The sequence below is a fragment of the Labeo rohita genome, chromosome 14 (assembly GCF_022985175.1).
Source record: "Labeo rohita strain BAU-BD-2019 chromosome 14, IGBB_LRoh.1.0, whole genome shotgun sequence".
Classification (NCBI taxonomy): domain Eukaryota; kingdom Metazoa; phylum Chordata; class Actinopteri; order Cypriniformes; family Cyprinidae; genus Labeo; species Labeo rohita.
The window spans coordinates 17,096,347-17,123,974 of record NC_066882.1 but is presented as its reverse complement, the minus strand read 5'-3'; the positions used below and the strand labels follow the sequence as shown (position 1 = coordinate 17,123,974).

Below are 27,628 nucleotides of genomic sequence, written 5' to 3'. Positions count from 1 at the left end.
ACAATATTAATGTCTAGTGTTGTCTGGATTCAGGTATATGATGTTAGTGGTCATGTTGAAGTTAACCTCGAACCCTGAACAATCTCATCTATGTCGTACTACAGGTCTGGGGATTGGAAACATGTTCTATGTGTTTTATGAGGACGGTATTAAAGTCATCCAGCCAGTGGCCTGTGAGATTCAGAGACACATCAAACCCAGCGAGAAGCTTCTTGGCCTGCAGGTGAGCTGTCGTATATAAGGTTTAAGTACTTTGAAATGTGCAGCATAAAGCTTCTGTTTTCCCTCCTGCATCCTGTAACCGCAAGCAAAGTGTGAGGTTTATGACTGCAATTTATTTATCAGCATTTTCGTGCAATTCTTTTGCAACAAAATGATTGTTTGCTGGTGTTTGCATGAATGGATACATACAGTATGATGTATGCAGATGTGGATCATCCATCTATCCTTCTATCCATCCATCCTTCCTTCCATGTCTCTTTCTTTCTTTCTTTTTCATCCATCTATCCATCTATGCATCCATCCTTCTATTCTGTCCACCCTTTTCTCTTTCACTCTTTTCATTCATCCATCCATCCGTTATCTTTTATTCTGTTCACCTATCCATTCTATTTTTTCCATCAATTCTTCCATCCATCATCCATCATTCTTCCTTCCTTTTTCCTTCCATTCTTTCCATTCTTTCTTTCTATCCATCCATCCATCATTCACACATCATTCTTCCTTCCTTCCTTTCTTCTTTCCTGTTCTTTTTTATTCCGTCTATCCACCTAACATCCATCCATCATAATTTTTCATTATTCATATCATCCTTCCTTCCTTCTTTCTTCTTTCTTTTCCTCCTTCCTTCCTTCCTTCTTTCCTTTCGTTCATTCTTTCCATCCATCACACATCCATCTATCCACCCTTCATTTCCATTATCCACCCCTCATATCCATCATTTCTTTTTTTTGATCATTCATGCATCATCCTTCCTTCCTTCCTTCTTTCCTTTTGTTCTTTCCATCCATGCATCATTTCTTCCTTCCTGTTCTTCTTTATTCCATCCATCAATCGATCGATCATCCATCCAGCCATCCATCATTTATTTTTTTCATCATTCATGCATCATCCATCCTTCCTTCTTTTCTTCATATTTTCGTTCCTTCCTTCCTTCTTTCCTTCCTTGCTTTCATTCTTTCCATCCATCCATCACACATCAATCTATCCACCCTTCATTTCCATCATCCAGCCTTCATATCCATAATTTCTTCTTTTTTCATCATTCATGCATCATCCTTCCTTCCTTCCTTCTATTATTTCCATCCATCCATCCTTTCTTCCTTCCTTTTCTTTTTTATTCCATCCATCTATCAATCGATCAATCATCCATCCAGCCATCCATCGTTTATTTTTTTCATCATTCATGCATCATCCATCCTTCCTTCTTTTCTTCATAATAATTTTTTTCTTCCTACTTTCTTTCCTTCCTTCCTTTTTTCCTTCCTTGCTTTCATTCTTTCCATCCATCCATCACACATCCATCTATCCAAACTTCATTTCCATCATCCAGCCTTCATATCCATCGTTTCTTCTTTTTTTATCATTCATGCATCATCCTTTATCATCCATCATCATTTATTCTTCTTTTCTTTCTTCCTTCCATTACTTTCTCTTTCAATCAGTCAATCCATCCGCCGTTTTCTCTTTCACTCTTTCCATTCATCCATCCATTCATCTATCATCCTTTATTCTGTTCACCTATCCATCCTTACTTTTTTATCCATTTTTCCATCCATCATCCTTCCTTTTCTCATTTTTCTTTTCATCCATCATTCTTTTCCCTTTCCATCATCCATCCTTACATCCTTTCCCCCATTCTCTTTAGTTTTTCATCATTAACTATCTGTCCATCTTTCGTTACTTTTCAATCCATCCTTCCTACCTACCTTCCTTCCTTCCTTTTTTATTCCATCTACCAAACCATCCATCCATCATTTCTTCATTTTTCCATCATTCATGCATCATCCTTCCTTCCTTTTCTTTTTTATTCCATCTATCCATCCATCCATCCATCAACTATCAAATCTTCCTTCCTTCCTTCCGTTCTTTCCATCAATCCATCCATCTATCTATCCTTCATTCTATTCACCCACCCTTCCACCCTGCCTTCTTTCTTTCTTTGTTTCTTTTTCATCCATCTATGCATCCATTCTTGTATTCTATTCTTCCTTGCTTCTTTCCTTCCATTTCTTTCTCTTTCTTTCAATCAATCAACTGTTCCATCCGGTCATCCAAGTCTACTAGTTGCATATTGAAATAAACATCAGCACAGAGCTTTCTGTCGTGACATGACCAGTAATTTTAACCGCATGGAGTTTGATTCTCAGACATCTTCATCACAGACATAAGTTGAGCTCCTCCTCCATCACTTTACATCACTTACATCCCTCCTTGACTCTACATATCATTTCTCGGCTCTCTCTGATAGACAGCTGCTAGATTTACACAAGCTATTAAATGATTGCCTTCCTCTGTTCTGCTGTGGCGTTGGAACTGGGTATGCTGATGAGACAGCTGTGTTTGTTTGGAGCTCGGGGCGGTGAGAGCTTGAGTTTCCAGCCTCTAGAGAGGCAGCAGGCCTCTATTAGGACATCAATCAAATGCCAGGCCTTAACGGCAAGCCCCGGTGCAAACTCTGTCTGGGGAAGAACATTTACAGAGCATTACGATATGTTTTTCCTATGTTCTTCTTGTGGGAAATCACTGTCACATCTACATCCCTCCTTTTTAAATATTTATTAATCATACAGATTGCAGTTGCAGTTTTTGGCAGCTGACTTAGTGTTGAAATATCAAAATTACATAAGAATATACTGAAATGGTTTTAAATTATTCCACTCTTTGTTTAAGTTTTGATTTTTTTATGTTATTGTTTTAAGTATTTTTAAGTCTGGGACAATCAAATTTAAGTGGCATCCATATACTCTGTTTTATTTTCATTCTTTGGGATTTCATGAGTGTACTTTTGAGCCTTTTTTTAGCATTAAACATAACCAGATGTGATGTTCTTGTGCCAGCTAAAACTCTATTTGAGTTTTGCAAGAATGTCGCTAGACCAGGCGCATTCAGTCACATCAGTCTGTGTCTCCGTCTTGATTGTCGTCGACAGCCCTTGAGTAGCCCAGTCAACAGAATCACCACAGGAGACGCCCACTTCTGCACAACCTCTGTGGCCATCAATCAGGCGGCTCTCACCTCTTTAACCACAGCACATTCAGCCTCAGGGTTGACAGCCGCTCACATTTTGACAGAGTTTGTCTCTATGATGACACTTCTGCCCACTATCAGTCCACATCCACAAGGTCCCTTGCTCTGAGGCAGACGCTTATTGCTGTTGGCTTGTATAGTTATATAGTTTCATTTGCTCTAAAGAACTAATTTATTTTTGTGGTTTCATAGAAAAATGTTAGTAGCATTGTTGACCTTCAACTCAGAAGTGTTCTTCATAGTTTCCTTTTAAGTGAAGAGCCACTTTTGAAATGCATTTAGTCTAATAATCCTTAATATTTCTATGTGTAGTCAGTTTTAATGATCCTTTTTTGTATCTTATTCCGGAAGGAGGAGGTCTGTCCACAAGTGGAGGGAGAGAAGGATCAGAAATGTATGTGGACGTCAGCTGTCAATGTGAAGGACAAGTTCATTTACGCCACACAGCCTTTGCTGAACAGGTTGCTCATTGTAGACATCCAATCCCAAAAAGCTGTTCAGGTAAGCCAACGATTCAGTAACTAAAACGTTATCCTCGTGAACATACCACCAACACACCATCAAATTTAAATAATGCTGCATTTTAAAGGATAAGGTCACTCCTGAAGTAAAATATCCTGATAATTTACTCACCCCCAAGTCATCTGAGATGTTCATGTCTCTCTTTCTTCAGTGGAAAAGAAATTAAGTTGAGGAAAACATTCCAGGATTTTTCTCCATATAGTGGACTGCAATGGGGATCAATGCGTTGAAGGTCCAAATTGCACAAATGCTCATCTTGCATTGACTCTGCTGCCATTACTTCACACGTTACGTAATCACATTGGAAAGGTCACACATGAGGTCGGTGGAAGTACCAAACCAATGATTACAAAGTGAATGTACAAAGAAAGTCAAACAAAAGGTAAAACAATGATGTTGGACAATTTTGAAGTTGGAGGAGAAAATGAGATGGAGTTTTTCACCCTACCTTACCTTTTGAACAGGAGTACACAGAAGAAGAACTAACCACGTGTGACCTTTCCAACATGATTACATAGTGCATGAAATCGTAGATGCACATTGCAGAGCTAGATGAGCATTTCTGGTTAAAAAGTATATAAATTAGATTTTTTTTTTTTTTAGAAAATGACCGATCTTTTCACTAGATAAGACCCTTATTCCTCGGCTGGGATCATGTAGAGCCCTTTGAAGCTCCACTGAAACTGCAATTTGGACCTTCATCCCATTGATCCCCACTAATGTCCACTATATGGAGAAAAATCCTGGAATGTTTTCCTCAAAAACCTTAATTTCTTTTCGACTGAAGAAAAAAAGATTTGGGGTGAGTAAATTATCAGGATATTTTAATTCATGAGCGAACTAATCCTTTAATATATTTAATGTGCGATGTTTACAGCATAATTCATAATCTTCAAATTGTAGTTCTAGTTTGCATATTTTAGTGTTTATTTAACATGTTTATTCTTCATTTCCACAACATCTAAGCCATTTTTTCTGCCACGGGCACTCGATAATCTGTTGTTTGAGTAATTCCCTCAAGTAGCTCCAAACCAGCACGCAAAATGTTGACTGAATTGTTGAAAAGATATTACCCAAAACAAAGTTTTGTTAATAAAACATTTGTCAATAAAACATTGGCAACTTTCTTATGAATACACTAGGGCACTAGGCAGTGTTGTGACTGTTAAATTAAAACTAAATAAAAAGATGTTGCTGGAAACTACATTGAAGTTCAAGTACTGAAATTACTAAAACTACGAAAAATAGCACTAAATATGAATATTTAAAAAATGTTTGACTTCAACATGAGAAACTTTTTGTGTTACATAGACAAAGGAAAGTCAGTCAGGATTGAAAAAACATGAGTGAGTAAATGATGTGAATTATTAATTTAATTGTTGAGAAATAGATACTGTCTATGACTTTTAGTAATTTGTCATCTGGATTGTTTAGCTTTAGGTTGTTGTGTATCTAATGTAGAAATGAGTTGGAGGAAGCGGCTGATGTTCCAGGCTGATAAGCGGCTTTGTTTCAGAGTGTATGTCCAGATGAGTGCCAGAAAACTTCTCCATGCCAGGCCTCACTTGGGTATTCCATGATGCCTCATAATGTGCTGGCAAGGGTCACACTTGGGATCATTTAATCACCTGGGAGTTTGGTTTTCATTACCTCAGATTAGCAAGTGCTAATTAGCCACCTGATCTTTTAGAAACTGAGAAACATAGAGAAGAATCTAATATTTGTCTAAGGATAGTTTGAGTCTGAGGGTTCAGAAGTTCATCAAACCTTTTTTTCTTTGTACACAACTGCTAAAGATAGTGGTGAGAATTTGTTTATCTGTACTGAAGAGTTTCTATTATTTAGTCTAATCCTCGTAAGGAGGGAGGGATGTGCTGGGCTAAAAATTCAACGTGCACATCTGCTCCCACAGATTATTGCACACATGGAGATTGATGCTGAAGACAACAATCGTCCTCCTCCATCATAGCTACACACAAACACTAGTTCTCTCTTCTTTTCTTTTAATGCCGTGTGTTGTCGAAACAAGCTGTGCAAATGCTCACATTGTGGAGGACTTAACAGCGAATGCAGCATCAGATGAATACACTTATCTGAAGTTAGAGACATTCTAAAGAAAAAAAAATGTCCGTCCCACTGAGAAAGCGAGTGTAATCATTTTTGCAATGCTCAATGTGCAAATGAACATTTTTTTTTCATATTCGTGCGCATCCATGTAAGCACAATGAGGTGTGAAAATTGCACAGTAAGGCTATCACTGCACAAAATGAATCATTTGTTTCCCAGTGGAATATCTCAAGCCAGGTGACAGAGAATGGATATGGATGCAAAGCTATTATTACAAACGGGCTGAGCTATTGTTACTGTCAGCACTCCATTTAAAATGCACACCCATAACCAAACTCTCCATGTGCAAAAAAAAACCATACAGCTGTGCTTTTGGGAGCGACACGTGTTCTTTCTGTCACGGATAGTTGCTTTGGTGGACTTGTAAACTTTTATTGTGATTTTTGTAGAATGTTAAAAAGCATGGGTGGGAATCTGCTTCATGAATTAACATAATGAGTTCCAGTGATTTCAGTGAATTCTCACAGGGACGGTTGAGAAGCAAACAATGTGGAAAATTGATCCATTTTTCAAAGAGACTCTTCTGACCAGAAGCAAAAATGCTGAAGCGTCTGTCTTAGTTGTGCCTAGCATGAGATAATTAAAATTTTACTCCACTTAATGATGAATACCTTGTAGCATCTTTCTATTTCGATGTATGCCATTTATAAGTGAACTAGGAAGCCCTTTTCCACCACTGAAAAAAAAAAAAAAATAATAATAATAATAAAAAAGGTAATTACAATTTTTGCAATTCTGACTTTTTTTTTTTTAGAATTGTGAGATATAAACGCGTAATTCTGAGAAAAAAACTCAGAATCAAACTCAGAAAAAAATTCTCAGAACTAGAAGTTTATATCTCGCTATTCTGACTTTATAACACACATTTGCGAGTTAAGAATTGTGAGATATAAATTTGCAATTCTGAGAACGTCTTTTTCCCTCAAAATTTGACTTTACATCTCACAATTTTGAGAAAAAAGTCAGAACTGCAAGAAAAAATGTCAGAATTGCAAGATAAAACCTTGCATTTGCGAGAAATAAAATCAGAATTGTGACTTTTTATCTTGCAATTCTGACTTTATTTCTTGCAGTTGTAAGTTTATACCACAGTTCTGAGAATTGCAAGAAAAAAAAAGTCAGAATTGCTAGATACAACTGCATCTGCGGAAAAAGTTTTTGTGAGAATTGTGAGTTTATATCACAATTTTGAGAAAGAGTCAGAATTGTGACTTTATATCTTGCAATTCTGATTTTATAACTCGCAATTATAAATTTATATCACAATTTTGAGAAAAAGTCAGAATTATGAGTTTATATCGCAATTCTGATTTCAGTTCTCAGAAGTGCGAGTTTAAATCTCGCAATTCTGATTTTATAATTTGCAATTGTGAGTTTATATCACAATTCTGAGAAAAGGTCAGCATTGTGAGATAAAACATCACAATAACCTTTTTTTATCTTTTATTCAACAGCGAAAATAGTGAACTGACTATGAAAATGTATATTATATGAGTAAATGTGTACATATGAATATACCTGTATATATTTTTTATGTTTTAAAAGAAGTTTCATATGCTCACCAAGGCTATAAGATAGTATTTGTGAAATATTTTTGTGATTTAAAATGACTGTTTTCTATTTTAATGCATTTAATAATAATAATTTATTCCTGTGATGGCAAATCTGAATTTTCAGCAGTTACATGATCTTTCAGGATTCTGTGAATAATAGAAGGTTTTAGTTTCAGTTTGATTAAAGTAAAAGTCTATACTGTCACTTTTTCAATTTATTGCAACCTTGCTGAAGTACATTTTCCTTTATTAAGTGTAACTACATTATCTGAGCAAATGGAAACCATTAATCTGTTGTTGTCAACAGACTGTGAGCACCGACCGAGTTCCAGTAAAGCTCCACTATGACAAGTCCCATGACCAGGTGTGGATCCTGAGCTGGGGAGATCTCGAGAAAAACTTTCCAACCCTCCAGGTAAGTCAAATCACTCCAGATTCATCACCAAGTGCTAATCACCACCTGATGCCTCTTCAGCAAGAGTACTGGGATGTTCTGCCTAACTACTTCTCTCATCTGATTATTCAAGTATATGAGTTGGCCCCGCAGAGTGTGTGTTTTGATGATTTTAGTTGACATTTTTAGAGCATTCCCAAGTGATGTAAAATTGAACAGCATAGCGAGGGGTCTCAGTGGGGTTCTACATCGCATAATTGGCACAGTCTCATCCCCCATAATGCATAGCTTTGGTTAATCACAGACAGAATACATTGAGTACAAGGGGAAATCTGACTTAGTGTTATCATACACTTTCACAAATCTCCCTCTTGTGTGTGTTTCTGTATATGAAAGCCCAAAATTAAATTGCATCGCTCATGTTCCTATTGTGACTCTTCCATACATCAGGTGATAAGCCAAGCCAGTGGAAGCACGTCCCACCACACCATCCACACACAGCCAGTTGGCCATCGTTTCGACAGGGTGGAGGATTTCTTCATTCCTCCCATAAGCCTTACCATCAACCACATCAGGTAAAAGAGAGAAAGACTCCCACCATATATATACAGTATATATATTGTATGAGCGATGTCTGGACACGTACTAAAAGTGATAAGAACTCCAGAGAAAACAGCTCTAGTTCTGGATAGTGTGTAAATTGCATTTGTGGACTGACATTTAGATCTTAATAAACCATTTTGCGCATTCATAGTCACTCACATAAGAAAGTAGATTTAGAGGTAGTCGAGGGGGAAATGTGAGTCTAAACCCTGAATAAACAGACCAGGAGATGTTGCGTGGATATGGAAATCTCATTTGAATTGATTAAAATCTGAGTTGAAGATTACTGAGCATGCCCTGATCCTCTTATTGTCCCCTGCTGGCAGATGGATGTTTACTTACGCTATCATGTCGTGCTAATACAAAAAAAATAATGACTCAATTCCAAACACTAGAGAGATTTACTTGTTCTCTTCGTTGAGAGAGCAAGTCACACTGCTGAAGACAAGAGTGGCAAACAATCCAAAATGTTCACATAAAAATTACAAATGTGATGGTCGTAAAGATGTCTTATGCTCTGTTCCAAAATCTTGCTGTTCGCTGCCTACGTACGCAGCATCCTGAGTGAGAATGCTCTATAGATTGCAACAGTGCCAGCCCACTTTCTCAGCAGCCTTGGTTCCAGAAGTATTTTTTGAGCCAAACCTAACAGTTGCAAGGTGAATCACAACATTACAAGCAATTTGAAGTAGAGAAGTATATGAAAATCGGACAAAAAGACAAAAGTACAAGACTGTACTTGCAGATATTTCCTGATAATTTACTCACCCCTATGTCATCCAAGATGTTCATGTCTTTCTGTCTTCAGACAAAAAGAAATTATATAGTGGACTTAAATGGTGGCCAACAGGTTAAAGGTTCAAACTGAGGTTTCAATGCAGCTTCAAAGGGCTCTACACAATCCCAGCCGAGGAATAAGGGTCTTGTCTAGTGAAACGATCAGTCATTAAAAAAAAAAAAAAAAAAATTATAAATTTAGAAAAAGACAGATTGTTTCACTAGATAAGACCCTTATTCCTTGCCTGGGATCGTGTCCTTTGAAGCTGCATTGAAACTGCAATTTGGACTTTCAACCCATTGGCCACTATTGAAGTCCACTATGTGGAGAAAAATCGTAATAATTTTTTAAACCTTAATTTCTTTTTAAAAGACAGACATGAACATCTTGGATGGGAGTGAGTAAATTATCAGGACATTTTAATTCAGACATGAACTAATCCTTTAATACAGGGATATAAGATGTGGATTTAATGTAAGCATATACCATTGATCAACAGCCTTGTAGCTTACAATAAGTCTGTCTTTAACTGTTTGTAAGTTATTGTTAAAAATCAATACCCCTATGAAGAAAATGAATGGTATTTCTCAGAAATCTGATTTTCCATTCTATTTAGTTTTATGGGAGCTTTAATTCACTTATTTCAATAGCTTTTATGTTACCAGCACATCTATAATGTCTGCTTATGCTGCTCACTAGGTTTTGGATCAGAGCCATAGTTTCTAATTAAATCAAACCATATTCAAAACTTTTTAACAAGGCTATCCAGTCAAATGATCATAACTGAGAGTTTATTTGCAGCGCTGAAATGCTAATAGCATCTATGCAGTTTACTTATCTATGTAGAAACATCTTTTTGCAGTTTAAATAGTCCCTTACTGTAGTGTTTTCTATGGAAGCCCGTTTCCACCACTGAATAAAAAAACAAAAATAGGTAATTCTGACTTTTTATCTCATAAGTCTGACTTTTTCTTGTAATTGCGAGTTTACATCTCACAATTCTGAGTTTTTTCTCAAAATTGCATAATACAAATTCGCAATTCTGACTTTTTTTCTGAATTAATAAACTGGAAAAGTGTAAGTTATAAAGTCAGAATTGCAAGATATAAACTGGAAAATCTGAATTTTTTTTTAAGAATTGAGTGATATAAGCTAGCAGTAGCAAGTTGTGGTCAGAATTGTGAGAAATAACTCGCAATTCTAAAAAATAAATTATGAGAAATAAATTATGAGAAGTATTAAGATATTAAGATATTAGATATTAACTCACAATTTTGACTTTTTCTCAGAATTGCAAATTTATATTTTACAATTCTAACTTTACAACAAACAATTGCGAACTATTGAGTAAGAATTGTGAGATATAAACTTTGCAATTCTGAGAATATAGTTTTTTCGCAGTTTATAACTCACAAGTAACTCACGAATTTATATCTTGCAATTCTGAGAAAAAAAGTCAGAATTATGAGTTTATATCATGCAGTTCTGACTTTATAACTCGCAATTGCAAGTTTCTGTCTCACAATTCTGAGAAAAAAAGTCAAAGAATTTGTATCAATTTAGTGGCTATGTAAATGTGTTAGAGAATAAACATGTACTATTGCAGTTCAATTGCAAAGCCTCAGCACAGCTATTGACTAGCTTTTGTTAAAATACATGATCTTAGTCCCACAATAGAGAGTTCATCTGGAGGATACAGCGTAATGCACAAAGACCAGTTTAATTTTCAATCCTTCCGAGGCCTGAGATAATACGGCTTACGCGCATGCCACACACACACTCACAAAATACACACTCTCTTCATAGACGAGTCACTGAACCCAGCTGTTTGCTTTCACCCTAATATTTACTAGTTGATACGTGCCGCACCACAATTCGGTTCCTGTCACTGGAGTTCAGCACGTGTCAGTCTCGTTTTTCTTGAATAAACTGCAGGACATTCAGTTGAGGGCATGCACACCTTTTTTTTGGCGCTCTGCCCCAGTAGGCTGGTGACATTTAGCGGTTCTGTCCGCTCTCTGATGGAGTAATGTGTTTCAGTGCTCCGAGTCAACAGAGTGCAACATCAGCGCTTTATACTGAAATAGAGGTTAACTCCAGTGTAAAGTATTACAGCCCTCTGATCTTGGCCTGGCAAGACTTTGGATTTTGCACATGACATTAGCTTTTGGACAGAGACGTTGTGTTTCTTTGTAAACGCTGTTATGTAAGATGCTCGAGGAATGACGTCACTGATCTAAAGGCAATAAGATAAAGTTTGAGAGACTGATTATATAAGGAAATAGACTCGCAGATTAAGACCAGACATGCTGCATCTCAAAGGTATTTGTATGTTAAGTGAACATACAGTCACAGCCAAAACTATCGCCACCCTTGCAATTCTGTCAGAAAATGCAACACTTCTTTCAGAAAATTGTTCCAATTGCAAATGTTTTGGTATTCACGTGCTTATTGTTTTTGTTCGCATTGCAACAACACAAAAAAAAAAAAAAAACAGAGAAGAAAAGTCAAACTGGATAAAATTTCACACAGAACTCAAAAATGGACTGGACAAAATTATTGACACCTTGTCAAAATCATAAGAAATAATTGCTTTTTAAGCATGTGATGCTCCTGTAATTTGTATTTAGACACACCTGTGTCAAGTAACAGGTCTGTGCAATATAGTAATCACACTTCCAACCAGTTAAAATGGAGAAAAGCTGACTCAACCTTTGTGTTGTGTGTCACACTGAGCATGGAGAAAAGAAAGAAGTGTAAAGAGTTGTCTGTGAATTTGAGAAAAAAAATGTGGAAAATCATGGACAATCTCAAGGCTATAAGTCCATCTCCAGAGATCTTAATGTTCCTGTGTCCACTTTGTGCAATATCATCAAGAGGTTTACAGCCAATGGCACTGTAGCTAACCTCCCTGGACGTGGACGGAATAGCAAAATGAATGAAGAATTACAACAAAGGATTGTTCGAATGGTGGATAAAGAACCCTGATTAACTTTCAAACAAATTCAAGCTGATCTGCAGACACGGGGTACAACAGTGTCAGCTCGCACTATACATAGCCATCTGAATGTAAAGGGACGCTATGGTAGGAGACCCAGGAGGACACCACTGCTGACACAAAGGCATAAAAAAGCAAGACTGGAGTTTGCCAAAACTTATGTGACAAAACCACAATCCTTCTGGGTGAATGCACTGTGGATAGATGAGACAAAAGTAGAGCTTTTTGGTAAAGGACATCATGGCACTGTTTACAGAAAAAGAAATGAGGCCTTCAAAGAAAAGAACACAGTCCCTACAGTCAAACATGGTGAAGGTTCAAAGATGTTTTGGGGTTGCTTTGCTGCTTCTGGCACTGGATGCCTTGATTACCAAAGAATTTTGGGGCGCAACGTAGTGGCCAGTGTCAGAAAGCTGCTTCTCCATCAGAGGTCATGGGTCTTCCAGCAGGACAATGACCGGAAACACACTTCAAAAAGCACTCGCAAATGGTTACAAACAAAGCGCTGGAGAGTACTGAAATGGCCAGCAATGAGTCCGGATCTGAATCCCATAGAACACCTGTGGAGAGATCTCAAAACAGCAGTTGGGAGAAGGCATCCTTCAAATCTGAATGACCTGGAGCAGTTTGCAAAAGAAGAGTGGTCCAGAATTCCAGTAGAGAGTTGTAAGAAACTCATTCATGGTTACAGGATGCGATTGATTTCAGTTATTTTTTCCAAAGGGAGTGCTACCAAATATTGCGTTAAGGGTGCCAATAATTTTGTCTAGTGCAGTTTTTGGGTTCTGTGAGGAATTGTATCAGATTTTACTTTTCTTCTCTGCTTTTTTGTGTTGTTCCAATGCAAAAAAAAAAGAAAGAAAGAAACATGTGAGTACTAAAACATTTGCAACTGCAACAATTTTATGAGAGAAGGGTTGCATTTTATGACAGAATTGCAAGGGTGCTGATTTTTTTGGCCATGATTGTATACAATTACTGGCAGCATCTGGAACAACAAAAATATAAAAATCTTCTGAAAACTAAAGAACTGGATTTGCCACCATCCCAAGCTAAACAGTCTTGATATGTACATGATGCTGTACATATCCGTGTTTATCTAACCAGAAAGGCATGACAGGATCACACTTTACGCATGAATACCCTAGAATAATAAATAAATCAACCAGAGCACTCAGTGTACTTTGTAAATTTATAAGAATTAATCCTCAGGAGCATATTGATTTTGGTAATGTGCTGACATCGTAAGATCTGTGACTGGTAAACAGTGCCGCTGTCATTTGTACAAAACACTGTTGTAAGGAGGAATGTTTGGTGATCCGTGATCCAATAATTACTTCATTCATTTCTCATTTGAAATGCCTCATATGTTTTGACTTCACCTGTGGCAGTGAACTGTTGAGGAGGGATTTGTACAGGGGAGAGACTGCATATGACATTTTAGTCAGGTTGTCAAATTATTTCAGCATTTACACACCTTCACACTGGGAAAATAACAGCCTACAGGAGTCCCATTCACAGCATTCATTGACTTTCTGTCATGCTTTTATCCACAACCAGCCTGTGGGCAAATATGTTTACATGTCAACAGAAAAAAATACATAACTTTATTTCTTTCTTTTCTTTTAATTGTACAGTAAGATCTTTGCTATTGCTAATTACATATTTTCCAGGTCTGAAAGAAGGAGTTTGTAAATGCAAGTGTTGCAATAAAGGAGTAAATGTGTTTTGTTTGTTCATAAGAAAGGTTGTTTGGAATGCCTAAGGTTCTGTTGGGAAACAGCATTGATTTACAACAAGAATTAATTGCCCTACAGTGCATAAACAAACTCGCAGAAATCACAACGTATACACAATGTTACAAAACACCTGTTTGTTTTGTCTTTTATTATCAAATTACAGAGCTGTCCTCTACAGTATATTGACTGCATGGGTAGATGCAAGTGACTTTATAGAGTAATGAAATCAGCAGCAGATATCCATACGACAGAGCTGTGTGCACACACTCAAACAGATGTGTGACTCTTGTGTCTTTTCTGGTGTACCAAGGAATACATCATCACATGCCTCCGTAAAAATGTTTTATATATAGCGCTAGAAAACCGGTTTGTAATCATTATTGAGTGATGCATGTTCCTCACGGGATGCATCAAACATATATCTGTTTAACAAAGCTGAAAGCACTGTATCGACCCCCATAGCTCTCTTTTTTTTTTGTTCGTTTTCATAGCCAAGTTCGATTACACCCTGCTGAATTCTTGTGTCTAAAATTTGTTTTGTTTGTATCATTGATATGTTTGTGAGTACTATCAGCAACCATCTTTATTGTTTAATTCATATTTTTGTTGAATTGGATTTACCACCAAAACTTTACAAAATTCCAAAGTACGCAATGTATGGGGTGCCGAGTATAACTTCAAATTTCATGTGAATATGTCAATACATGTATATTAATGCATTTAAATGATTAGTTCACTCATGAATTATAACTTCCTGTTGATTTAATAACAGTTAATGTCATCCAAGATGTCCTTTTTTTAGTCGAAAAGAAATTAAACTTTTTGAGGAATATATTTCAGGATTTTTCTCCATATAGTGGACTTTAATGGTGGCTGGCCAATGGGTTAAAGGTCCAATTTGCAGTTTAAATGCAGCTTCAAAGGGCTCTACACAATCCCAGCCAAAGAATAAGTGTCTTACCTGACAAAACAATCTGTCGTTTTCTAAAATAAATTAAAATTTCTGTACTTTTTAACCACAAATGCTCATCTTGCACAAATGTTCACTAGTGATGCACATCTATGACTTCACACCTTATGTAATCACATTGGAAAGGTCGTGCACGGTTAGTTCTTCGTCTGTGTACTTTGGTTCAAAAAGATAGGGTATAGGGCAAAAAACTCCATCTCAGTTTCTCCTCCAACTTCAAAATCGTCCGACATCGTTGTTTTACTTTTTTTTTTTTTTCTTTTTTTTTTTTTTTTGGTTAAGGTCGTTTGACTTTCTTTGATCGTTTGCTTTGTAAACACTGGTTTGGTATCAAATAAGACTCTTATTCCTCATGTAAACAACAATTTTTTTAACAAACTTTTGTGGCTTTTCATTTTGTTTATGCAAAGTTTCAGCAGTAAATATGTTTTGATGCAGAAGAAACTTTGGTGCAAGATCTGAAAATTGCTCAAAGCAGGGCAGAAACACTGCATTGTTTTTTTTTTCTTGAAATTTTGTTACTTTTACACATTTAGGGTGATAAATTTGCATTGTTTTTGACACTTACATGTGATTTGGAAAGTGTATACCAAAATTGCTCCCCTCAGTGCTTTCAATTCATCAAAATGTAACACTTTGAAACACAGAAAGTCAAGTGTAAAAAAAAAAAAAAAAAAAAAAAATGAGAGAGTATAAAAAAAGAAAGCTTTTCAAATATTATAAAATGAAATATATTATTTGAGATCAGTTTGATCCTTAATTGAATTTTGAAGACTTTGATATAAATTATGGAATATTACACTATTTATGATTCTTTGTTGATGTTAATAAAAATACAGTCTGCCAGAGCACACCGGCAGAAGTAATGATTATGAATGTGTCACGGAAAAACAGTAAGGAGGCTGCATTAACATTTTCATAATTTATTGTTAAAATAGTGCTTTTTTGTTTTCGTCTTAAGAGATGAAGTCAGCAAACTTGCAAACTTGTTTTTTCGCTCTCTATAGATATATTTTTAATGTCTGTATAAGGCAATTATTCACAGAGTTTCGGTTAACTCTTAATTTAAGTTCACAGAGATCGATATGGTAGAAAGCGCATCCTGTCTGCTTTCATTATTTTACAAAAGCGCGATGTTTTGTTGTTATTGTGAGTGCATACAAATAAACATAAAGTCTTTACAGATTTGAAAAATGTATTACTCTTTTTCTATATGAGTATTTTAAGAGCAAGTGACCACACTGGCGCCTCCATCTGTTATGCAGTAACAGTAATTTATTTTTTTTATTTCATGCGACTAAGCGACTAATAAAATTTGGGTCGACCAAGCATCTTCTCATCTTGATATTTAAAAATTTGATTATTAATATAAGCTAATGTTTCTTGAAATTCCTCATATTGTATAATAACATGTTTATTGATTATTCATATTATTTCAAATTTTTTTAATTTTTATGTAGTTTGAGGTCAGTTTGACCCTTAACACAGACAGAGAGCCTATTTTATTAACTCAGCAGGAGGGAATTTTTCTTGCTAGCAAAATAATCCTATTTACAATTGAAGTGCCTGACTGGGTATTGAACACACATTTACATTCATATTCCATGATTTCGCCTCCCAGTTGCCGGATCCGTCGCCAGGCCTTCTTCCGGGACCTCATAATTTAGAAATTAAGCCCCGAGCATATCGTCACGGCCAAAACAGCCTGGCCTGTAGCTAATAGACGGACACCGGCTGCCAATTGATGGAGCTCATCACGGGCGGTGATAATCTGTCCCATCGGTCCACGGCAGACGTGGCCTTTTGGCCAGACGTCGACAGCGGCCACATTCTCGAGTGCATAAAAGAAGATGGATGTCAGGGTTTGAAGTCTGTGCTAGAATTGATTGGAGAGCATGCAGATTTAATTGAGCTTTGTCAGATCCTTTATTTCACTCACCAACTTCATTTGTTCTTGGTTCTTCTGAGAATTTTTTTATAGCCAATAATTGGGCTCTTTGGAGTTCTCAGTGGATAAGACAAAGTGTGGATGATTAATTTTTTAATTGAAATCAATTATGAAACCAGACATCTGGTAGAGGATATTTAGCACGGACTGATGAACAGAGATGTGACATTGAATTTTTTCTCTCACTTAAAGCTTTTGGATCTTCCTCATTAGACTTGAACCTGCGCTCTGGGTTTATTCACTCAGAAGCTTTGTTTGTTACTTTCGGTGTGGCAGCTACTTCTTATCCAAAGCAACTTACACTTCATTAATTGCAAGCGTTGTGCCCTCTGGGCAACATTACTCAAGTGCGCAGTGGAGTTAGATCCAGTTCAAGGGACACTTTAACTTGGGATTGGTGCTTTATTTCAACGATACAAAACCTTAAAAATTACAGAGCTTCAGGGTTGGGCAAAAGTCAGAATTTATGGACTGGCTTTCTTTCAGTTCATGAGTTGAAATGGCCCAGAGAGTGTTGAATTTTATTGATTTGCAGTTTGCAAGGAAATTCAACAGTTATGTGACTAATTTTTTAACAAAAATGATTTCATCTTTAGTTTGACTGATTATGCCTATTTATGCTTGCTAGAGTATGTTTTCCCCAGAAAATCAGACAATGCAATAATCAAAATATAGATGTCAATAGAGTACTGCACTGTCTCCACCGCAATGTTTTATGACAAATATTTTGTATACATTAAAATGTATATAAAATGATGTATTGCAAAATATATAAGAATAACTATTGACATAAAATTTAATTGATTATACATTTAAGGTGAAAAGTTTACATACACCTTGCAGAATCTGCTAAATGTTAATCATTTCACCAAAATAAGAGAAATCATACAAAATACATGTTATTTTTTATTTAGTACTCACCTGAATATGATTTTTGAATATGATAAAACACATTTACTTAGAGTCCCAAGAGAAAATAATAGTTAAATTTATAAAAAATGACCCCGTTCAAAAGTTTACATACACTTGATTTTTTATACCGTGTTGTTACCTGAATGATCCACAGCTGTGTGTGTGTGTGTGTTTTTACTTTTTATTTTTTTTTTAGTGATAGTTGTTCATGAGTCCCGTGTTTGTCTTAAACAGTTAAACTGCCAGCTGTTCTTCAGAAAAAAGCATCCAGGTCCAACAAAGTCTTTGTTTTTTCAGCATTTTTGTTTATTTAAAACCTATACAGAAATGGCTGTATGATTTTGAGATCCATCTTTTCACACTGAGGACAACTTAGGGACTCTTATGAGCAACTATTACAGAAGGTTCAAATGCTCACTGATACTCCAGAAGAAAAACAATGCATTTAGAGCAAGGGGTGTAAACTTTTAAACAGATTGAAGATGTGTACGTTTTTCTTATTTTGCCTCAATATCATATTTTTTTTATTTAGTACTGCCCTTCAGAAGCTACAGAGGACTTACATGTTTCCCAGGAGACAAAATAAGTTAAATTTACCCTGATCTTCAAATTCAAAAAGTTTTCACTCCCCGGCTCTTAATGCATCATGTTTCCTTCTGGAGCATCAATGAGTGTTTGAACCTTCTGTTGTAGTTGCATATGAGTCCCTCAGTTGTCCTCAGTGTGAGAAGATGGATTTCAAAATCATACAGTCATTGTTGGAAAGGGTTCAATTTCAAATACACAAAAATGCTGAAAAACCAAATAATTTGTAGGAGCTGAAGGAGTGTATGTATCTAAATAAAAAATAACATGCCTTTTTTATGATCCCTCTTATTTTGGTATTTCATTTTTTTTTAATCATCATAAATATAAAAGTAACTCATGTTTTCATATACTGAAGGGCTTATTTACAAAAAATAAAACTATGTATGCACAGCAATTATATGAATGCTTTTTTAAAATTCAGCATCCAATGCGACATCCCTTTTTCTACATCAGTTCAAAAGGATTGAATTGGAATATAGAAGGCTTTATTTAAAAAGCATGATTTGATTATGAATGCCATAAAACCCTGGTGAGCTTGTTCTAACAAAGAAACAAAACAGTTGTGTCGAATGAATGTTTTGCATGACAAAAACAATGTTTTCTGATACAGCCTTCTAACACATATTGTTTCTTTAATAGGTTTGGTATCATCCTCCACAAGAACGAACCAGCTCTTCATAAGATCGATTTGGAAACCACGTCCTATGTGAAAAACATTAGTCTGCAGCAGTACGACTGCATCCCACAATCCCTCGCCTACACGCACCTGGGCGGATACTACTTCGTCAACTGTCGGCCAGACTCAACAGGTGCGGTGCGACCACAATTAATCATCGATAGCGTAACAGACAGTGTCATCGGTCCAAATGGGGATGTGAGCGGCACACCTTATGTCTCTCCCGATGGCCACTATTTAGTGAGCGTGGACGACCGTGACGGGCTAATGCGCTTGCAGCACGTCTCCGTGCGGGGCGAGATCGGCCAACCCTTTGACATTCACACCAACCTGCACCTGTCCGATCTGGCCTTCATGCCCTCGTTCACAGAGGCTAACCAGTATAACGTGTTCGGTAGCTCGGGCCGCCAGACGGATGCTCTTTTTGTGGAGCTCAGCACCGGGAACGTCAAAATGATCAAGAGCCTAAAGCAGCCCACGCCGGCTGCTCAGTGGCCTTGGAACCGCCAGAACAGGGTCATGACTGGCAGCGGGCTGTTCGGACAGTATCTCATGACCCCGTCTCAAAGCTCCCTGTTTATACTGGATGGGCGGCTGGATAAACTCAACTGTGAGATCACCGACGTCCCCTTGGGAAATACTGTGGTGTGGGTGGGAGAGGCGTAAGCCGGTTTAAAGGGGCTTGAGAGGGAAACAAACAAACAGGTTGCACTGAATTTGGTCTCCGTTTAATTGATTGAGAATAAAACAAGTTTGGAACTTAAAACTAAATTGACTGTTCAAAAAAGAGAACTTGGAAAATGCTTGTTTTCAATAAGCTAGACAGGTTTTCGAGTCAAATAGCTAATAAGTAGTTTCTCCAAAAATATTAGGTGGCGTCAATATAGCAAGTCAGTAGGAATCACTTTGTTTGAAGGTGAGAGTTGTCCGACTGATTGATTAAATCGAATCAACTGATACAGATCCAGAAAAAAGTTATTTTGGCATCTTTTAGGATTAGTATTTCCTCATCTCCACTTAAAACACACATACAAAAAACATTCGGCCCATCCTTTCCAGTGCCTTGAAGGAAGACTAACTAAAAAAAATGAAAGTAAACATAATTATTCCCCCCAAGCTTGTGGATTAAATCCTCCCCGGCTTTTCCACACGCAGTGTGAAAACTAGAGCTACACTTAAATTTCACCTGTTTATAACTCCCACAGACCCCGAGGCATATCTAGCTTATTAAAACGGCATCGTGCTGAGAAACTGTCACCTACTGTGGATATTGAGATATCGGTAATGATGTGTTTGACAACTGTAAATCTTCAGGTGTGAGAATGACGACACCAAGAATTGTGTGAAGTGAATTGTGTTGAACCCCCAATTAAAACCTACACTGGTTAGATCAGTGAACAACTGAGAACGAGTCTGTTAGAAACCATAACATACCTAGGGACAGTTCTGATCCTGTATAATCTTAGTAAGAGAGGTTGTAGAGTTTCAAGGGCACATAAAGAATCAAGTTTTAGTTGACTCAGCAGTCACAGCCACTGCTTTGAGAGTCTGCTTTCAGTAACTGGTGCGTCGCGTGGTGTGATGTTAGACATAATTTATGCATTGCAAGGGTTATATAGCTGGGGAACATTTATTTAAGAGAGTCACAATGCTACAAGAGCACGAACTAAGGAATCTTTTAGTGTCTGTAGGAAGCACAAGTGTGTGCTCACGATGTTGAATTATTTCCTCGATGGACAAAGTCTATGCATTTTCATTGACACGCCAGCCAATGGGCTGCATGAATTGAGCTTTCCCCCCAAATTACAGTACTTAACATATGTGTTTTCATGTTTTAGTTTTAGATTTTGTATATTTTGTTAAAATGCATACAGCTTTTTATCAACTGTATTTTCCTTATTCCCCCAACTGTTTTGTTTTTTAGTGACTTTTACTTGCGTTCTGTAAATAGCAGGTTGGTCTACATTCTTGTACAACACAATAGCTAGCCGAAAACCATCTTCAAACGGTTCAGGTTTCCCCTTGTTTCTTTTTAAGACAAAAGAGCTGCACTGTCTTTGTTCCACAAATGACCAAGTACATTGTGATGTCACATCCAGAGATTTCATCAGCTCCATGTAGCCATGTACGTTGATTCTCGTGGTTGTTATTTATGTAGAAACATGCTTGACATTTTGGCAGTTAAATAAAGCCTATAACTTTGAAAAAAAAAGGGTTTGGGGTATTGTTTTGTCTTGGTAATAAGAGTTGAATGGACCGGAAAATGAATTGAAATCCCAATCCACATGAATTTATGCCTTGGTGCGTCGACAAATTTGATGGATTCAGTATGAATCTTTTCACCTGGAAAGCTGTAAGAGATTCATTCAAAACCTAAATGTTATTTATCTAGCAGAATGTCATCATTTACAGTTCAATAATACATCATTCTTGACTAGACGGCCAAACTTCATTTATTAAATCTTACTTTATAAAGCTGAAACATGCTATTGCACACAAAGAATAAGCAACTTGAAGCTGGTTTTTAGGCACAATTTGGTTAAAAAAAAAAATGACTCAATGAGGAACAAATGGTACATTTGAGGACATGAATGTCAGAAAAGCTATAGTTTTAAAGGGATAGTTAACCCAAAAATGAAAATGAGCCCATTATTTACTCGCCCTCCAGGCATCCTTCTTTCAGATGAATCCAACTGGAGTTATATTAAAAATTATCCTGGTATTTCCAAGCTTTAGAATGGCATAGATGAGTGTTTCACTTCATAAGTCCAAAACAAGTCCAATAAAGTGCATCCATCCATAATAAAAAGGACTCCGGGGGGTGAATAAAGGCCTCCTGTAGCAAATAGATGCATTTTTGTAAGGAAAATAATCCATATTTAAAACGTAAGAATCACTTTAAGTTTATCTTGTGCCAACTGGTAGTACAGATTATGTAGGATGCCGGCGTTGTTTCGGATGTGACGAACGCAGACGCGCAGGGGAGAGACCAAAACAAAACAATGGTCGCGAATTAGAAGCACAAAACGAGGAATTGCAAAGATAAACTGTCAGAGGGTTTCGATTAAAAACCAAGAGGAGACTGGTTTTCTTTTGCTAAAGTTAGGAAACTTTGCTTCCTTTGCCTCTGTAAACAAACGTTGGTTTGTGCAAGACTCACCGGTGCATGCACAATGCCAATGTCCTACGTCATCCTCCCAGAGCTGCCTCCGTGTTGTATGACCAATTGGCGCAGGCTAGATAAAGTGATTCTTATGTTTTAAATATGGATATTTTTCTTTCAAAAATGCATCAGTTCACCACAGGAGACCTCTATTCGCACCCCGGGGTCATGTGAGGCACTTTTTTATTATGGGTGGATGCACTTTATTGGACTTGTTTTGGACTGATAAAGAGAAACACCAGTCTATGCCGTTCTAAAGCTTCACTCTAAAAAATGCTGGATTATTTTTTTAACCCAAATGCTGGGTTCAGCCTGCTGGGTCATTTTATTGGGTTATTTTTAATATTTTTAGCCAGGTGCTGGGTTATTTTTTTTTAACCCAAGTGCTGGGTTAAGCCTGTCTCTGACGAAACAACCCAGCTGCTGAGTTACAGTCAGTCAGAGCGCAGACTTTTTGAGTTGTCTACAGGAGGGAGCGGCTCTCAGCGCTGCCAATTTCAACTTCTTCAGTGAAATAAAGGTTTGTATACATTTTATGTCATTTCTAAACTCTTTACTGTGCTGTAAATTGTATTATTTTACATAAGACAACATAAGGACGAGATGTCAGTCAGCTGCATCAGCAGCGGTTGTTTGCAGGATATCCAACACCTTTTGCCTTGCATAAAATAAATGGATTTTATTCGTTATTGTACAGAGTTTAATCTTAAAATATGTTCTGTAATGTCAGTACTGTTTATTTATGGGCAGTTTTTTAAGTCACGGCATCTTTCAGCTACGAGTAAAACGCGAGGCCACAGTCTGAAATTCGCAGTTAACTCAGTGAATTAGCGCTATTTTGGTAAAAAGCGATTACAAAAAATGATGGAATACACTAAAATTAAAATTCTAAATTCTTCTTTTAAATGTTACATTTTTTATGTCTAAAATGCTTGCTAAACGAGTTTAAATGTATGTAATATTGTAAACTATGCTCCCAAAATAATTTAAATTTGTCTTGTATTTTGTCCATATGTCAGTTTGTCCACATCTTTTGATTATTGCTGTTGCCTCAAATGCAAATCTGCGCGTGTTTTTCCAGTCCATTTTAAACCAGCAATATAATAACTTTTAAACAACAGTTGACTTAAAAAAAAATAACCCAAAAACATTTAACCCAACCAGCTGGGTCAAAATAACCCAGCATGTGTTCTGTCCAATATTCACCCACCGCTGGGTTGCCAGATGACCCAAGTTGGGTTGTTTTTAACCCAGCATTTTTTAGAGTGTTGGAAATGCCAGGATAACATTAAATATAACTCTGACTGAATTCGTCTGAAAGAAGGAAGTCATATACACATAGGATGCCTGGAGGGTAAGTAAATAATGGGCTAATTTTAATTTTTGGGTGAACTATCCCTTTGATTTGACTTCTGTCCTTCTTTCCACTCCCTCTTGCCTCCAGTGTCTTCTTTTCCCCTTTCTTCCTTCTATCTGTATTCCTTCCCTCCTCTGCGACTCTGATCCATTACGTTAATAGTCTTCTTTTTTCAATCTCGCTCATAATGCCAAATGAATGCACAAGTTGCTGCATGAACGAGACCAAGGCGGCACTGCAATTATCTATTGCCGGTCGTTTATCTTTCCTCCATTCTCTCCTTCTCTCATTATAGGCCACACACCAACCATTTTTGAAGAGATTTTGGAATAATTTAGTGGTCACAGTTTAATATGTTCATGCCCTTCCTTTTCTAAGTCTGTTCACCATCACTCATGTTCACAATCGTCCAATGGCCCAAAATATGCAGTGCTTGAAAAATAATGGATATACAAAACATGCTTTTTTAAAGGGATAGTTCACCCAAAAAATTAAAATTCTGTCATTAATTCCTCACCCTCATGTCACTGCAAACCTGTAAGATCCTTTGTTCATCTTTGGAACACAAATTAAGATATTTATGATAAAATCTGAGCGCTTTCAGACCCTGCATAGACAGCAACGCAACTGACACGTTCAAGGCCCAGAATAGTATAAGGACTTTGTTAAAATAGTTCATGTGACATCAGTGGTTCAAATGTAACTTTATGAAGCTACAAGTAAACTTTTTTTTTTTTTTTAAATATCTTAATTTGTGTTCCGAAGATGAACAAAGGTCTTATGGGTTTGGAACGACAATAGGGTGAGTAATTAATGACAGAATTTTCATTTTTGGGAGAACTTTCCCTTAAAAGGGGAGTAAGTTTAAGACCTTAAAGGCCAAGGACGATATTTTAAGAAGTGTTGTAATTCTGAGTATAGCAAAGTCCACACAAACTTAAAGGAACAATATTGTTGAAGTCACTTTTCGAACACTTTTTCCAGCTTATGAACAGTAAAAACATTGACAGGCAATTAGAATCTTTATCGCATTTGCAACTTTACTCAATATCTTAATGATTCCTTCCCATAATTGTAGCTTTAATTAGCAAGTTTAACTTTAAAATTGGTTTATGTAAATGTTGTTTTACATTGGCAGAGCTACGTAACGTTTGGTGCACACAGTTTACAGACACACACTCTGTTCATTGTGGTTTTATGGGATTGTTCTACCTGCCCTTCTTGATAAAAGGGAATTGTCCAAGCAGGTCTCTGTGCTGTACTTCTCTTATCATGTCGGCTGCCCCATCCCACTTCTGCTGCTTCTCATCTGCTTGTGTCACAGAAATGAATTTTAGTCAATAGCAGCAAAGAGTACAGGTCAAGTTAATTAAGTCAGCAAAATCGCAAAATGAAATGCAACTAATTGCGCCCACACTACTTGGTTAATTAAATTGCAAATTGTATTCAACCAGGATTTGAAGCTTCAGAGAGAGCAACTAAGCATATTTTTTATTCATTATGTTATGTAACACAGCTATTTATATTCATCTTAAATTCCTAATTGATCATTTATTGTATTTAATAATTACTGCCACACATTTAAGCAATATTTCTCTGTCAGTATCAGTTGTACAGCACTGCAGCGCTTTGTTTCCAGGTATAAGGCGTCTGTGGTCACAGGTCTCTGGGCATTAGCCCCATTGGCCTCAGTCGTAATCCATCCTTGATGCTCACTCAGATTTCAAGAGATTTAATGATGAAGAGGTAGCAGAGGTTGATTCCTGCTCTGTATCACTTCTGTGATTCACACAGTCAGTGTTTGGGATTGACTCACAGGCATGACCCTCGATTTGTCCCGTTCATTCAACAGCCTACCGGAGCAACTCAAATACTCTCTGAATGGATGAATAACTTAAGTCAAGTATCATTTCTGTTCTGAAGATATCTGTGAATAGTCTCTGTAACCACAGTGACAGTGATAAAAGTAAATATCAAAGATGGTGTTGGCACCGATAGCTTTGTGGTTAGTGCACCGACATATACAGCACAACTGCGCTCACGGCGACCCAAGTTCGATTACCGTCTTGAGGTCCTTTGCTGATTCTGCTCCCCTCTCTACATAATACAATATGAATAATAAAGTAACAAAAGCCCAAAAATATAACTTTAAAAATATATATATATCAAAGATGGCAAGTTCCATAAAGGCCTGTTCACACCAAGAACACTGAGTTAGAATAGATTGCAAGAGCATGATTATTAATCTACGCATTGAGGCTGTAGACCTGGGGTGTGTTTCCCAAAAGCACTGTTAGGTAACTATGGGCATTAGCTCCACTGAACTCTATTGGTAACATCTGAACTTGCAACAATAGTTGCCTTTGGGAAACGTACCCCTGTTCTGCATGATGATGTTTAATGTCCCCAACAATCTCTGTAGTCCCACTTAGCCACCTGTTAGCAACAGCCTTTTTAAAAACAAGTAAAGGCTTTAAAACTCATGAAGGAGCATTATTGAAATCCCATCAACTTTAGGATTTTGCCTACAAAAATGCATTGACCCTGCAGCACTCTATGGTTCACCTGCTGAAAAAAATGAAATCCATGACAGAATTTGTAATGGTTTTACTGGTTATAATGGGAATTTGATTTTAATGGAAACTGCAATGATCCTTTTTGATCTCTACTGGTAATTTGTCATCTTCAGTTGGAGGCTTGTTAAAACCACTAATAATCTAAACACACTACAGGAAATAGTCGTAATGGTTAATAATTTCTGTGATGGTTTCTATTGTTTTGTATTTGTTGTTTTTCAGCAGGGCCATCTTTCAAGTCACATTCAAAAGATGGAAAAATCATTTTGAAAGTGATTCGAACAATATCATTTCTATGTGTTTTTACTGTTAAATGGATACCCAAAACAGACAATAACACTCTGTTTATTATAAGTGTGCACTCAGTGTTGGGAAGGTTACTTTGGAAATGTAATAGGTTACAGATTACAAGTTACTCTATTTCAAATAATAATTATAGTAATAAGTAGTGTAATTGTTTCAATTACTTTTTTAAAGTAATGTAACTGATTACATTTGATCACTTTTTGATTACTTTTCTACATTTCTAATAAATGTCTAATGAAGTGGTAATAATTTTCAAACATTTAAACTAGACAGGGTTAACCTTACAGTAGTACTCAACACTAATTACTGTCAGACTTTTTTCAAAATCCTTCATCACTTGAATTAAGACTATAGTTACAGTTTTGAATTAAGACTAATAATGTAATTTTAAAGTACAGCCACCACAAAATCAGACTTTAGCACATCTTTTTTCTTTTATTATTGTTGTGAAGTTAAATACAGTTTTAAAATCATACTAAAAATTAGTAATATTACCGTATTGACCCTGATTATAAAATGACCCACTTTTTAAAGATGCACCTTTTGGAAAAAGGCTTTTTGAAAAGTGTGTTTTATTGAGAAAAAAAAAATCTTATATTATTTTCATATTGCATTTTTGTTTTTAAAGTATATGGTAAATACTGGTATAATGTATCAACAATCACATTTAAAAATATACATTTTTTGATATACCACAAAAATAATAGGTAGCCTATCTGAATTATATAACAAGTAGGCCATCCATCTCTTAGTAGCCTACCAACATTTCATTACAGTAGAAGTGAAATCTTATTGTAGTCTTCAAATCTGGGTATTGTCTTATCTTTTAAAATCACTTACAAAAGAAATTTGGTCCCATCAGGCTAACGTGACAGTCACGACTCATGCCGCTGTAAGCTTTTCGTTTTCTTTTGTTTTCACTCACGATTTTCTAACATTGCGACAAGCATTGCGTATTTCTTGGCACACTGGTTTTGTGTGTATTTGACATCACCTATTGTTGTGGGTATATTATTAATATGTCAAAGTCTAGGCCCTGAATATAAGACAACTGCATTTTTTTTCAAATGTATTCCAAGAAAAAACATCTTATATTCGGGTCAATACGGTACAAGAAATATTCAGATGTAACCCACTTTGTAATTATTAACTTTTTCATAAGTAACTGT

General features: G+C 36.5%; 1 protein-coding gene across 2 annotated transcripts in view; it reads left to right on the top strand.

Annotated features, from left to right (window-relative positions):
- Nucleotides 1-20,865, top strand: part of fstl5 (follistatin-like 5) — a 149,456-nt gene extending 128,591 nt beyond the window's left edge. For both annotated transcript variants that reach the window (XM_051128270.1, XM_051128271.1), the window contains exons 12-16: nucleotides 105-223; nucleotides 3,601-3,750; nucleotides 7,759-7,866; nucleotides 8,296-8,420; nucleotides 19,021-20,865. In XM_051128270.1, the coding sequence (XP_050984227.1) occupies nucleotides 105-223; nucleotides 3,601-3,750; nucleotides 7,759-7,866; nucleotides 8,296-8,420; nucleotides 19,021-19,723 (1,205 nt within the window). In that variant the 3' untranslated portion in view covers nucleotides 19,724-20,865. The remainder of the gene's footprint in view (nucleotides 1-104; nucleotides 224-3,600; nucleotides 3,751-7,758; nucleotides 7,867-8,295; nucleotides 8,421-19,020) is intronic.
- The last annotated feature ends 6,763 nt before the right edge of the window (nucleotides 20,866-27,628 follow it).